The sequence below is a fragment of the Plectropomus leopardus genome, chromosome 15 (genome assembly GCF_026936395.1).
Source record: "Plectropomus leopardus strain MGB_pleo_1.0 chromosome 15, ASM2693639v1, whole genome shotgun sequence".
NCBI lineage: Eukaryota > Metazoa > Chordata > Actinopteri > Perciformes > Serranidae > Plectropomus > Plectropomus leopardus.
The window spans coordinates 15902110-15917018 of NC_142190.1; the positions used below are offsets into that span (position 1 = coordinate 15902110).

At 38.5% G+C, this 14909-nt stretch overlaps 1 protein-coding gene across 2 annotated transcripts in view; it reads right to left on the reverse strand.

The window, feature by feature from the left end:
- Window positions 1–563: 563 nt before the first annotated feature.
- gabrb2b (gamma-aminobutyric acid type A receptor subunit beta2b) overlaps window positions 564–14909 on the reverse strand; it is a 74580-nt gene continuing 60234 nt past the window's right edge. For both annotated transcript variants that reach the window (XM_042499199.2, XM_088088560.1), the window contains 5 exons: window positions 13712–13849; window positions 10573–10725; window positions 7482–7726; window positions 6659–6799; window positions 564–5668 (listed from right to left, as the gene is read on the reverse strand). In XM_042499199.2, coding sequence (XP_042355133.1) covers window positions 5321–5668; window positions 6659–6799; window positions 7482–7726; window positions 10573–10725; window positions 13712–13849 — 1025 coding nt within the window. In that variant the 3' untranslated portion in view covers window positions 564–5320. The remainder of the gene's footprint in view (window positions 5669–6658; window positions 6800–7481; window positions 7727–10572; window positions 10726–13711; window positions 13850–14909) is intronic.

The window sequence follows — 14909 nt, forward strand, 5'->3', positions numbered from 1 at the left end:
ACTGTTCCCATGCAGCGTTAGGAATGTGCTGATATCACACAACTGAAGCATCTCTCAGCACCCGATAAGCATTATTTCCCACGACATTTTAATGTGTATTACTGATCTGTGTGATGGGAAGCCCAGAAATTGAAATGCAAATGCACGAGCAGCCGTTTGGAAAATTTAGCCAATATCTGTCAGCAGGTGTTAAGATGACCTTGTAACGACTAAGATTTGGAATACTTATTCATTTTCTGACTTTGGTTGTGGAAGTTTCATTATGTTATATAAATAAATAATGACTAAATGTCAGATAAGACTTCGAAATGATCCCAATTAATTGTGTTATTTGAGGTCTTTCAAGCATGATAAAATATTAGTTGTTAACATCGGTTTGGTCTCTCTGGGATTTTTTGGTGAGCAACAAATGTTGAAGAAATATTCTCACATGCCCACATAAAACAATTTTTAGGAAGGGAACTTGGATAAAGTGGCAAACATGTTTGTCATATCCATCAAAAAGTAACATTTTTCTTTGTTTTCTCTTCCTTCGATTTAATGCAAAAATAAACACCGGCAGATTTAGAACTGTATACAATATTTATTGACAATGTATTATTTTCCATAGGTTTTTTTTTTATAGTAAAGACAGACACTGACTGGTACAGGGCTTATCTTTGAGAAGGGTACAGCTCTGGGTTTTTTGGGAATGTTCTCGTGAGTGGCACATACAAGGATTTTTCAAGGTGGAGGGTGCTGAGGGGGTAAGAAGGATTGATGCTCCTTGGAATGAAGTCCAGGGCAGCAGGAGGCTAAGGCTTCTTCTGTGAGTGTGTGCAAACATACACTGTCACCAAGATGTGTCATTTAGGCTTTTAGGGAAGTCACTCTATCCTTGCTCTCCAGAGAAAACTCTGCTGTCTGATGAAAACCACGCATTTAAAAAAAACCAAAAAAAAACCCTCAACTTTCCAGGAATGAAGAGAGAAAAAAAAGCCATTTTCAAACCATTTACAACCATTTTTATACAAGGGATCATGACAGGATTTTGTCAGTATACATGTCATTGAGTTCTCAGTATCCCTAGAGGACAATGTAATCATTCTGTATAGTATAAATGTGAAAATCGTCAAAATTGGATTTACAAGGTTTTGCCAAACAACAGTGTTTGCTGTTTTTTTTTTACACAGGAGTATAGAAGTATAAAAATATATGAAACAAAAAAGCGCTGTGAAGTACAAACACATATTCAAAGTGTGGAACTTATGAAGCAGACCTTTCTTGCCAGTTGACGGTGTGCTTTGGAAACACATAACTGTCTGGCTAACATACATCCACGACACACTCTCACACTCATATACACCATAACATACTACATACAGAATTATTCTGAAGATTAAGAAATATATTTATATTGGGTAGGTTGAGACATTATATGGCTCAGGTGGATTTCATACCTTAATGACTTTTAAAGTATTCCGGGTGTTTAGATTCTGCCATTGTTGAAAAAGTGTGCCGTACTGTAAACGTGTACCGTGTTCAGTATTATGGGACTTGTGTTAAACAGAGAAAGCAAACACAGTAAAGAGAAAACAGCTGAAACAAGCTCACTAAGGTACTTTTCCCTAAGTACAATTCTTGGGTTTGAAGTTGTAGTTAGTGGTTTTAAGTGTTGTTAGCAGTGTGAATTGTGCTGACCTGAGATGGTTGACTTTCGGGTAGATACCAAGGCATCGCTAGCCTCTTTATCACTTGACCCTTTGTGTGTGTGTGTGTGTGTGTGTGTGTACGTGTGTGTGTTTGAAAAGGTGGTGTACATTAAGCTGTGTTTAGCTGATCATTGGTACAAGAAACTGTAATACTTCTGCTGACACATTACAGCAAATCCATGCTGCAAAAGAATATCAACTACATTCATGAATATATGTTACATTTTGGCAAAACCAAAGAAATGTGCTTTGACAAATAGAGCAAAAATAAACAAGAAAGTGATCAAGTGACACTCGAAAATAGACTATTTACATAGTTTCATGTCAGCCTTTGTATTCTCTTAATACTACAGTATAAATTATATTGAAAATGTTCTTTTCATCTTTTTCCGTTGAAAGCTCATAGGTGATTATTTACAGGAATAATATGGTCCAATTTCTGATTAATAATATACTATCTCATATATACATATGTATTTAGATATGTGTTTTTTGGGACATGATCCCAAATTTGAGCTCAACTCATTATCATCTATAGAAAGTTTTTCAATGCCAATGATCAGGTTTTTTTTAGTAGATCTCCAGAATCTATCTGGGTCCCTTTGCGTATGTATTTTTTTTTTTTTAAAAAAACAACTTACAAAATAAACAAACATTTAAAACAAGAATGATGAAAAGAATTTTGTTTGACATAATCACCAGAACTATCAAAAAACACCCAAGAAACATAACTTACTTACTATGTGCAGTTTTCAATACCGAGATCAACACATTGTGAAAATGGTAAATTTGATGAGTAGCATGTAAACACAGATGAGGTTATTGTAAGTTCTCAGAAATATGCACAATGTTCAGTCAAAGTTTACATTTCAGTTGCTGGGCAGTGCTTGTGAAAATGCATTACTTTGTCATCCTTTAACAAGTGTAACTGTTATATCAATGCTTTTTAGAAAGAATGTAAATATTCTTATAACATCATCAATACTTGCAATACCAATCAGACATCCCTTTTTTTTTTAATAAATCGTAGTTACAAACTTATGTGTACTCATTTGAATTATACACAACGCACAAATGAAATGAAACAATTTAGTGAAAAAGGAGAATGTGAGCAAAAACAGAAATATCAAGGAGTTACTACTATACAGAGCATGCAGTGAGACATAAGTGTATGTGGCTACATTTTAAGTAAACAATTAGAATATTAATGTTTAAGTGTTCACTCACACCGTCACAATCTAAATGAATAGCACACCAGGGGAAAATTAACCCTTGAGTTAGATCTTTGTTGTTGTTGATCCTAAAAGAACCATGTGACACAACAGCATGGGTGGATTATCAGACAATGGGCCCCTGGGCTCAGATATGCAAAAGGCCTCACACCTCTCCGACACAGAGGCAAGACACACACTGTGTGGAGGTTTTGCCTTTTTTGTTGTTGTTTTGTGTGTATTTGTAGGTGTTACACATCTTTTCGCCTTTTTTGGGGTTGCTTCTTCTGTCTTTTTGGGTAATTTTGTGTCTCTTTATGGTTATTTTCCTTTGTCTCTTTTCAGTTCCTTTGCATCTCTTTGTGGTCTTTTTATATCTCTTTCTTTTTGAGTGACATTTTGCAGATGAAGGCTGGGGGGGGAGGGGCTTACACTCTGGGCCCTGGGCCCTGGGCCCAGTAGTGCTGTTCAGTAATCCACCCATGAACAACGACTTCAGTTTTTAGTTTTCATCCTCGTGTGATTGATCTTTTTTCCTGATGTCCATGTAGGTAAAGTTTCCAAAATGACAGGTTGTCACTGACAACGACTCAAACTCAAACTTAAGTCATTGCTTTCCTGTCTTCGATGAATGATTTGGTTCTTTGTGAATGTGGAAAAGAGGCCATTAACACCAGAGGTCATTCAAACACAGTGTGGCAGTTCTATGGAGCGAGGGACATGACACTTTTGTGTATTTCAGCCCTAGTTATAGTTTGTACATTTCAATCCTGTAACTGAAATAAAAAGTGTGATCATAGTTGTATTAATAAAGTTCCTCTTAAGACAGCCCCCATAAGCACCAGGTATTAAAAGATCTACGGTACAGCCTCTATGGCTTTTAAGAACTTGTGTGCAAAATCTTTTATAAAATTGACCTTTTGTACATACAGTCAAAAGCACAGCATCATTAGTAAATTTTGGATTAACGGCTATGTTCTTTATGATACTCAACCTGTTTTTCAATCTAAAAACGATTGACTAAGAGGTTTTAAATCTATAATAATTACAATAATCTGGTTTGGGAGGCAGGTACAAGATAAAAACCTATTGGCAACAAAAGGACAAAATCATCTGCATAGAAAATTATATTAAAGTAATGGTGTCAAAAGCTGATATTTGAAGTTTTTGTGCTTTTTATGTAATCTGGCCTTACTGCAGACCGGGTTCTTTTAGCTTTACCATCTGTGTTCTTGTTGAACCATGATCAAAGCTAATAAAGTGCCTCTTCAGCTGTTGTGAACACTATTTTTTTTATCAGTGTTTTAAATATGTATCCAAGAAAGTGAGAATAGAGAGCTGAAAAGGGAATGTTGTTAGGCAATAATTATAAAATGTAAACAGGTGATATTTACATAGACAGGTGCTTAAAGACTAGTCTACGTTCTTCAGACACAGTCCTTACCAAAAGCATTCATACTGTGTATATACACTTTGGAGTAAAGTTCAGTATTAATAATATTATTAACATATAAGTTAAGCCAATTTGGCTATGGATGTTTTTTTCTTCCATATTTTGGGCTCTCTTTTTGTTCTTTGCTGTCTTTCACCAGACACAGTGGACAGAACACAATGATGAAAATCCAAAATGGCTACATTAGTTTTATCCATCTTTACGTTAAGCCATTTTTTTACCTTTAACGCGCTTCTTAAGTGAAATCTGAGTTCAAACCTAGAAGTTTTGGAATGGTCTTAGTTGATACTATTTAATGCCACCCTATTAAAATGGTTTATGAACTCAGAAAATGCTTAGAAATAAATAATATAGTGCTCCAGGTATATTAAAGTAGAAAAAGGTTGATCTGAAATTTCTTACACATTACATTATATTGTAAAGTGTGAACTTCAGGCCCTTATAATAATAGCATTGAATTAATTCTAGTAATACATTTTGTGTCTTTGACATAATTCATCTTAGAAAACACTGCTGAATTTAAAGTTGCTTCAGCACTTTTTAAGTGTCAGTGAAAGTAAATGGTCATTTAAAAATGTCAACTAGTTAATTTGTATCCGACTAATATGATATTTTGGCAATGAGATTTGTATGCTTTAAATCCAACATAATAAAAACATTTTTAAAAAAGTACGCAAACAAACATTAAAAAAACGGCAAGATACACAAATCACAAAATATGTAAAATATAAACAGTTATTTGGGAACAGGCACCTTATATGTTTGTAATCTCTCTTTTATAAGGTTTTCATGTGTTAGCCAGCAAATGTGGTATTCCAAGATATGATGGATCCAGTCCTGAATATAGTAATTCAGTCCAGTTTTACAATATCACATAAAAATGAAACAAACCAGAGACAAACAACAAATGAGCAACATATTTTGCTGTTTGTTCTTTCCCTTACTGATGTCCTTTGTTTTGTTTTTTAATTGACATAGTAAAGCCAGTAAACAATGTTGAAGAAGGAGAACACGGTTGGGAAGATCATCCTCGACCATTTGTCAATAGAGTTTACATCAGTCAAGTCTGGAATGTTGATTTTTAGCTGCGAGGCGCGCCTCCGTAGTCGACTCTTCTTTTGAGTCATGTGGCACTCCAGTGTGTTTCGGCCAAAGTTGTGCCTGGCCAGACCTGCTTTCCGGTACTGCAGAGTTGAGCTGTCGTACGTCAGCATGGTATTTCGTGGGTCATTGAGGCCCAGAGCGAGCTCTGAAACGCCCATGTCGTTCTTGATGTCCAGAGTGCCCAAAAGGATGTTTTCATGTGGGTCCATCTGGAAAAGAGTCAGGTTTGCCTAGTGTATTTTCTTGCATGACACCACGTTTCTCTTAAAAAATTATATTTTACTAAAATCTGTGCTCATAGTGGGCTGGTACTCACCAGCACGCAGTACCGACACTTCTATATTTTACTCTTTAGGGTATTGTGACTTTCTTGTGCAGCGCCACTTTTCACAAGCTGCTGGTACTTTTTTCTCTGGGAAATTCATAGTGCCCCTAAATTAACTGCCTTTACCCAGGAGGCACTGGGGTACCACACAGGCTTCCCAGTGGGCACTATCTACTACTAACAGTCACCTGTCCTTTTCTCGCCTGCCTGTGCTTCTCTGTTGGCGGAACAAGAGAACAAGAACGGAGTCAGAAGATGACACACAGTCCACAGTAGTAAATGCAGGCTGGGAGCAGCAGTCTAACGTTAGTGCCGCTCCGAGCAGAAAGAGCACGTTGATCAACACTAGGACTGCAGGCCATTAGAGAGCCAAATAATGACACCACTCTTGGTTTCTTTTGGTCCCCCTCCCACTATAGGTGAAATGACCACGTTTAATGCTAAAGGGGTCACTCCTGGTGACAAACCCTCAGAGAACTCATTATCTACGGAGCACTTTAGCATCTTTTAGCTCATCATTTTGGTTTTACCTAGCAGCACCGAACAGCAGACAGATGAAGTTACTACGACTGGCTGATGAGCACAAGGTTTTTCCCTCAGGAGTTTACGAAGATAAACTTTTAGGAACATTGGTCCTATATTCCCCAGGTATCCAAAAACACAACTCCAAATAGATGCTCGTATTACCTGCATCTACTTAATGTGTAAATACACTGATACCTGGCTACCCACTTAGAGTTCCAACTTGATAATGTGATAAATGTTAATTTTTTTTCCCACATCTTGCTCTCGTGCCACAATAGCCCCTCCCACCCACCCCCCAAAAAGTTTAAATGTAAATGCATAGTAGCATTTTTTAATAGTAGTTTTTTACCTTATTTTTCTGATCGCCAAGTCCAATTGCTGCATCATCAACAAAGATCGGCTCCCACATCGAGTCATGACCGTCAAGATCCCTCTGTTTCATTCTTGCATACAGGGTATCATCTCTGCCAACTACATTCCCCACCAGCCACTGCAATCAAACAGAGTTGCCATGGTTACTTAAGCAACTAAAAAGTAGTGGAAGGCGGTTGCATTTGTGTAGGCAGGTCTAAGTTGGCAACAATGGCAACATTTTATAAAATAATAAAATCCTCTTGTAAATAAGTAAATGCAAATACATGCGGGCATGAATTGTAGTTCAGCATGTCAAAATGCCGCAATGGTATGGTGGCCATTTTGCATCTCTGCAACTAAATATTTAGCTTGTGTCAGATGGGAGCACAAACTGGGAACGTGAACTCCCTCTCTCAAGACAAAGAGCCAAGTGGCTCTGAGACCTTCTTTCCCTCTGTTTCAGCTGGCAACATGTCTCATGTGGATTTCAAACAGGGTTAGTTCAGGCTTATTAGGCTGGCTTTACTTGGCACAGTGAAGGCAAGAAACACTAGGTCAACCCTCCATTTGAAGTGGTGACATTTCTTCTCTTTGCTAGTAATTATTCTGAGCTCCTTAGACAGCTTAATGAATAATTGAATTAAAACTCCACTGCAAAGTAAAGAAAGTATGCGATTCTGTGAATGTAGAGCAAAGAAACTGCTTTCAGTTGAAAATGTGAGAATGTGGGAGCATATGCAGAGTGTGTGCTTTCTGTTTTGTATTCAAGTCTTTTTAAAAAACTACAAAACTACAAAGGTAAGCTATGAGATTCTCACCTTGTTTGGATCCATCCTCATCTTTTCATTGTTGGCTGTCATTAGCTTCTCAGCTGCCCTTTTCTGACGCTGAGGGCCCCGTCCAAAGAAGATGTAGTTTACTAGCGCGTACTCCAGCAGAGCCAGGAAGACAAAAACGAAGCAGCCCATGAGGTACATGTCTATGGCCTTGACGTAGGGGATTTTGGGGAGGGTTTCTCTCAGGTGGGTGTTAATGGTAGTCATGGTGAGCACCGTGGTGATACCTGGAGGGGAGAGACCATATTTATTACATTAGCTGAGTGACTACCACCTGCCAAGGCAATAATTGTGGGCAGTGCCTGACGTGACGGCCAAGGAAAGCTAGCTGTCTTGTGAATGTTAGCTAGCTTGCCAATAAATACAGAAAAATATGATATTATATATTGGTACAATTTCCATTTTCTTACTTTCCAAGCCTGTCTCCTAACTCAATGGCAGACAGGCAACATCTGTCATATGGGGCAGTTTGTATCTTCCATGGCCAAAATCAAACAATATCAGCTGGTTAAAAACAGAAGAAAATCACCGTCTCCCCGACACTTTGCTACTGGGTGAGGCTGCAACTTTGTTGGTCAAAGTCCTCAAAGTTAAACTCCAAGCGATGTGAAGATGCAAATTTGCTTTGCCACCACAAGCGAATGTTTTATTCGTAACTCTGCTCACACTGAATGAAAGTGAACGGGAGGCAAACATAAATACCTCAGAAGACAGAGTGAGCCATCCACTAATCCAGAGACCAGCAGGTCAATCCCTGGCTTCAAAGTATCTTTGGGCAAGATACTAAACCCCAAAATGCTGCCGATGACTCTTTCGTCAATGTGTGAATGTCTAATAAAACATTGTATCCTCTGCCACAAGTGTGTGTATGTGTGCATGTGACTTGTACCGTTAAACAGTGCTTTGAGTGAATTTAACCTCAGAAGGCACTATAGAGGTACAGGTCCATTTACCATCAATTTTGCTCATAATTGACCGTAGACTAATAGAAATGGAATGAATCAAGAGTGTTCAAATACAGTACTGCTTTATAAACTCCATGCCAGCAGCTGAAATTATGCTCCTTTTAAGTAATGCACTCATAAATGGACTCCTTTCATTTTTTTCTTTTCACTAAATCAACACCTGGAACTCTTACTTACTGTGCTTCTCTGACTGACTGTGTGACAGTTTTAATTCCTCCAACTGTAAGACATCTTTGTGATCTACTTGATACCATGTCTGTGCTTGATTATGCCAGCCAGGATCAATGAACCCGAGGGGCTTACCCCCATGACTTCAAACCACGCATCGGGAGACAAGCTAAAAGACGTGCACCTGAAGCGCCGCAGCAATTTGAAATTCAAATGTCAACTTTGGTCTTGTTCATTAGCGGAGAAACCCTACTGAGAAAAGTTGTACAGTTTTCAAAAAACCTCGCCCAGCAGGCTGTGGGGATAGCTACTGTCAGATTGACTGTGCATATCAATGTGTTGAGTTTGTGCTTATTATGAGTAACGCGCTAACTCTTCCTGGTAATAATTTCATTTCATATTCCTGTCATTTTAGCAAAGCACTGGCTCTCAGATATGGTGCGCTTGCAATAGAGTGTGTCTTTGGTATTATCTATATGCAGGAATTATAAACGGCATGAGAGGCCCGATTCTAAAGCTTAAATATGATTTCCTGTGCATGATTAAATAATTGTGTTCTCAGCTCCTATAGCACTCATAAATCCTCCCACACACACCTGTATATTCTACTGTGAAAGCACACAAAGCATGATTATTTAAGGCAATTTCTATTGAGGGTCTCAGTAAACAATTACTAAATTATTTCACAGCTGTCACAAAGCTGTCAGGTGACCACTGCTCAAAATAGGATTCAGGCAATTTTGCCAAGCTGTTGCTGCAAGAGCTTAACAATAACAACAAAAGGATTCCTGCAGCACAGTGGCCATGTGATTCAGCCTTTACAGGTCCATTTTAATGCCTGAAACCAGGTCAGAGTAAAGTGGTTCCTGAATCTAGTGTAGATTGAGGGGTGACCGAACATTTCCCAACTCTGCTGACCCACCTCCATTATGGAGCATTACCTTTTTTTCCCCCTACTAAATCCCATGCACGCCTTCCCCCCGGATCACTAAATGCAGCTCAGTCGTCAATCAGTGAAATTGCCTTGTCGACTAAAGCGAGGGATGGGTAGAAGGATGGATGAAGCTGGGTGGATGGAGTTGGGTGAAAAGAAGACAGGGAGCTTTCAATAAACACAGAGTAAGCTAGCAGCTCGATACAAACCTCACAGGCTACACAGGGTTTACATAATCAAGGATGACGGGGGGAAATTGTGACTTCCAGAAAAGCAAAGAAGCTCTGAAATCAGAGTGGAAACAAATCAATCTGGTCATCCATCATTATATGTCTGTGGGACACGGCAACATGTGTTGTATGGGGTTAGATATTTGACCCTGTTATCACCCGCAGTGATTGTTAAAGAAGTAAAACAGTGCAGTGGTATTACTTAATAACTGTACAAGGATCTTGCCTAGAATTCATAAAGGTACAAAGCATAATATTAAAGCAATTATTTTACAAAGGTCAACATTTATGATAAAATTCAAAGACCTGTATGAAATGGATTTTTAAAATAATACAAAAGTCATGCCCCTCACAGCACTGCACAGTTAATCTGTCATTATGAATACGGAAGGAAAAGTTTTACCTATTTGCCAGAAATTCTTGCAGCTAAGACATTGTATTTTATACAAGACATGGGTCACACAGGTCTTTGACAAACTAATGCGTATTTCCTTTGTGAGTTTAATTAAAGTTTAGGTTTGCTACAGATTTTCTTGCCTGATTTAATGTCAAATATTCAGATTTTTTGCCCCTCAAGTTGTCACTCCCAAAGTGTCTTGTCTCCATCTGCCCTTCCAGTGAATGATGTGAATGTTATGAGGTAAATTTAGGGGAAAAAATAAAATAAACTGATGTCGTTTTCCCTGGTCAGTCTTTTTCAGGCCCAGAGCAGTCTCCTTTTAAGTGTCCACCCCAATGTCCTGTCATTCTGTCTATATTTGTATCCCAGGCCTCACCCAGAGCCACTCTGGCAGCAGAGGCATCGTAGTTGATCCAGAAGGAGACCCAGGACAGGATGGTGATAAGTATAGAAGGCATGTATGTCTGCAGGATGAAGTACCCGATGTTTCTCTTCAGCTTAAAACTCAGGGACAGACGAGGGTAAGCACCTGCAGAGAGGGGATGGGGGAAGAACACGGAAAAAAAGGGCAAGCAGAAGCAGCGTTAGGTGTCACATTTCCGCAATATTTTCCCAGCCGTCGGGTCTCCGTGACTATGTTTTTTGACTGTTTCATTTTAGAGATAACCCTCTCTGTTTTTAGATGTCCTCAGTATAACTCCATACATGTTCTGAAAACAACAAAACTGGTCATTTACCAGAAAACAGTAATGGTCTCTGATCAGCCACATCTATGGTAAAGCTCTGATTACTTGGTCGAGGTTGGGTCAACTACTTTAATTGTCTTGTTTTTAAACTTGTAGTATTATTTGTCAATTATTTTGGGGGCTGATATATTTGTCCTTACTTAGAAATGCAAAAACACTCAGTCAGAATTTCTCCAGGCCTCAAATTAACTTTTGAAATGACTTGTTTTGACCTAACAACCAAATGGATAGATACTCTATGAAAAGCAATGAACTCATACAAATTAAAAGAGGGAACCAGTTAATGTTTGGCACTTTAGTTCAATAAATGACCTTAACAACCGATGGATTATTGACATTGCTAACACGAGTCAATCACAGCTGTCAATAACATTGTCACCCCCCTTTAAAGGAATACTTCACCTGCAAAATGACAATCTGGAAATCAATCAGTCATGCCAAGTTCCTTGAATTCACGAAGAAAACTTTTCCTCACATGCTTCCACAGAAAACAGTGACCACACTGATTTATTAATTGATTGACCACATTTAACAACAGGAAAACTAGATGAAAACATCCATTAACAAACTTTACCAACTCATGGGGTAAAATCCAAGTCTCATCTACTTAGCCTTAATGCTCAGTTCTTCCCAAATACATGTATTTTCTTTTGAAACTTATCTATGCTAACTTCAAAGCCAGACTCCAATAATAAAGGTTTTTTTAGTAAAAGTGCACGTGTTTGGGAAATATTGAGATAACCACTAGCAAACTGTTAAACATGGTCCCCAATAAATCAATATGTCTGCAGGTTTTGTGGATACAAATACACTGTTTTCTTCATGAATTGAAGGTAACACAGTATGACGAATTGATTTACTAATGCTCATTTTATGGGTGAAGTATTTCTTTACATAACATCAAAAAATTGATTAAAACCAGAGTTATCAGTAAAAGAAACACATGAACACACAGCAGCATGATAAGAACTCCCTTAAACAACATAAAATATCGTTAGGATTTTTTTAACATGTATTTTGATTTTTTAGTTTAGTCCATGTCCTATCCACTAACTTGGAGGGTGTGGGGTTTATGACCTATACTACATCTACCCACCAGGGGGCGATCCAAATGTTTTGGCTTCACTATGGGGAGGTGTCATGATGTCCATCTTTACAGTCTATAACAATTTGTGAAAATATCCTAAAATGTAGACTGTGCTTCTTTAACAGTTCTTCTTCCATGCTCTTTCATCAACAATAGTCTCTCATTCCTGGCTTGTCCATAGCAGAAGCAAAGAGTAAAAAGCCACGTTTGTTGTGTCCACTGAACTGAAGCATCAGCGCTCTCCAGAATTATCTGCTCTGCACTGCCTGTGTTTATACACAATATTGCAAGAGGTTTGATGGCTTCTCTGTTGAGGGTCTTCTTCTTTTTTGCTTATCCTGCTCTATTTGAAATAAGCCCACAGCAGGGGTTTTGCTCAAGGCAAATTGTATCTGCACACATAGTTCTCCCCTTGGGGAATTGGCTGTTTTTTGGTTTGAATTGCATTACAACATGGGAAAAGGCTTCACATGAAGACCTAAAATACACTGCAGTATGCAGTTTATTGGAGAGTCATGCAGAAACAGAGGAGGGACGAGGGAGGAAGATTAGTCTTTTTAATCAAAGCACAAACAACCCACCATCCTCAACTCCTCTTGGGATGTCACCACTTAGATCTCCTATTTTATTTAGCTAATGTTAGTGTCAGACATGTGTTGAGAGAATCTCTGAATTATTTCTGTATGAAGTGAGGAAACAGCATGGGCAGAAAATGACAGAACAGAGGTACAACGGTGAATATTTATTACTCATAGGGTCAACGATGACATTGGCTATCCTTGGAGTAGGAGATGACACTTCTATTGGGTAAACGCTCAGGCACTTGTGCTGAGGTTTGCATTTCAGGCAGCCCCTGAGGTCATTCACTCCATATCGCAATAGACGGTGCGTTAAAAGGGAATCCCCCATCTACTGAATCTCTGTATAAGGCAATAAAAATCAAGAAAACTCCTACAGGGGCACAGGGGAGAAAACACACACACACACACACACACTCACATTGTGCATTCATCGGAAAGCATTATGTTATTAATAGGGTTGGAAGGAATGCGTGACCCCTGCAGACAAAACAAGCCCTCTCATTGGTGGAGTCTCTATCTTCCTATTACATTAGTGCTCTGCTCTCATTCTGTACAGTACCCAGAAACTGCATTCAGCTGAACGGCTGTCCCGCTTACAATTGCTTGCTTGCATGACAAATTCATGAATATGAAAATGCAGAGGAGATGAATATTTCATTGTATCAGACAGCATTCTTTTTGTTTATTGCTGTTAAATAAGTCATGGTGTCTTCCGTCTCCCAGGACAGCTCTTCATTTGAAGGTTTGTATGTGCGTTCGCACTAATACATAACATTCTGCATTTCTGGAAATTAGTGGATGCTGTTTTTCATATCAATAAGTGCCAGCTGTAAAATGAGTCAATATTTATGACTTGCCATATTGGCCTCTTTGCAGCAGCATAATGATAATGAAATGAAACCCAAAGAGACAGAAGATAATTAAAGGGCTGTTTTAAGGAAAGACAGGCAAAGTGTGCATGTGCATATATGCTTCAAGATCATATTTATTTCAGGGCTAATATTATTGGATTTCATTATGTTTTACCATGTTGTTGTTTTTGTGTTCAGCCCTGTACATTCAACTATGACTCGTGCAATTCAACCTGTTTGTTACCATTACCTGTGGAGAAGACGACATTTTTGGAGATGAGCTTATGATCCACAATGGAGAACTGGGGCAGTTCGATCTTGTCCACCCCCGTCACAGCATTGTCTCCTCCTCGCCAGTAGAACTCAATGTCATCTGTGGTGTAGCCATCTGAGATAACACAGCACAGGAATTACTGAGGATTGTAAATGGACTGTACAGCATATATGTTCATAATTATGTCCCATCTGGATTCCATACAGTCATGTTAATTAATCACTTTGGATGATTAGGTTTGCATTTGTCACCATTTTACACTAAGCTGACAGCAGACACATTGGTCTTTGGTTCACATACTTCAAATACAAAAGGTTATTCACAAGGACAGGATTTCTCTTATATTGTAATTTGTGTATTGACAGTGGGAAGATATTTGCTTGGTTCCTACTACTACGACTAATATTACTACTATTACTACTATTACAACTATTACTACATCTTCCTTTACTGACTTAGGAGCTTCAGGGTTTCCCACACATTAATTAATTTGTGCCGGGCCGCCATGATCAAAACAGTTTCGGAGCTGAACTGTTCATAAGAAGTGCGACTGGAAAATGTATACCATTTGATTATGCATTGCACCACACTCTCAAAGAGCCGAGCATACTGTTGTCACAGACTTCAACAATCAAACAGCTTTGGATCAAAACAATTTGGGTAGTGTGTGGAGATAAACTGTGGTGGACTTTCCTCCATCTAACCAGTGCCTGTTTTATGTGAGCTCCTTCTTTGTATTGTCGTAATACTTCTTTAATTGTGCTGGTTCTAAAAGTTTATTTTCACTAACTCTGCAGCAGCTTCTCCTCTCATCCATAAATATCATCTGATTAGCTATGAACAGATCAACTGATCAATTATCCACGCCGTGACTCAAACTGCAGCTTAGGGATAAAAACAACTCCAACCCCCCAGCATCTTTAGTTTACTGAAGCTAGCAAAGCAACACAGAACACAAAATAGTAACAACAGAAATGTCTGATATGTTGGACCACAGTGGTAAACTATACAACTTTTTGAATGTTTAAGTTATGGCTGAAAATGGCAACAGAAACAAAGAGGTTTATTGGTTTTGCATATCACTGCAATTCGAAACAATTGCCAGTTTCCAACCAGTAAGTGATAGCCTGTGATTTGTTCTACTTAATATAAAGAGCAAAAGGCCCTAGCTAAA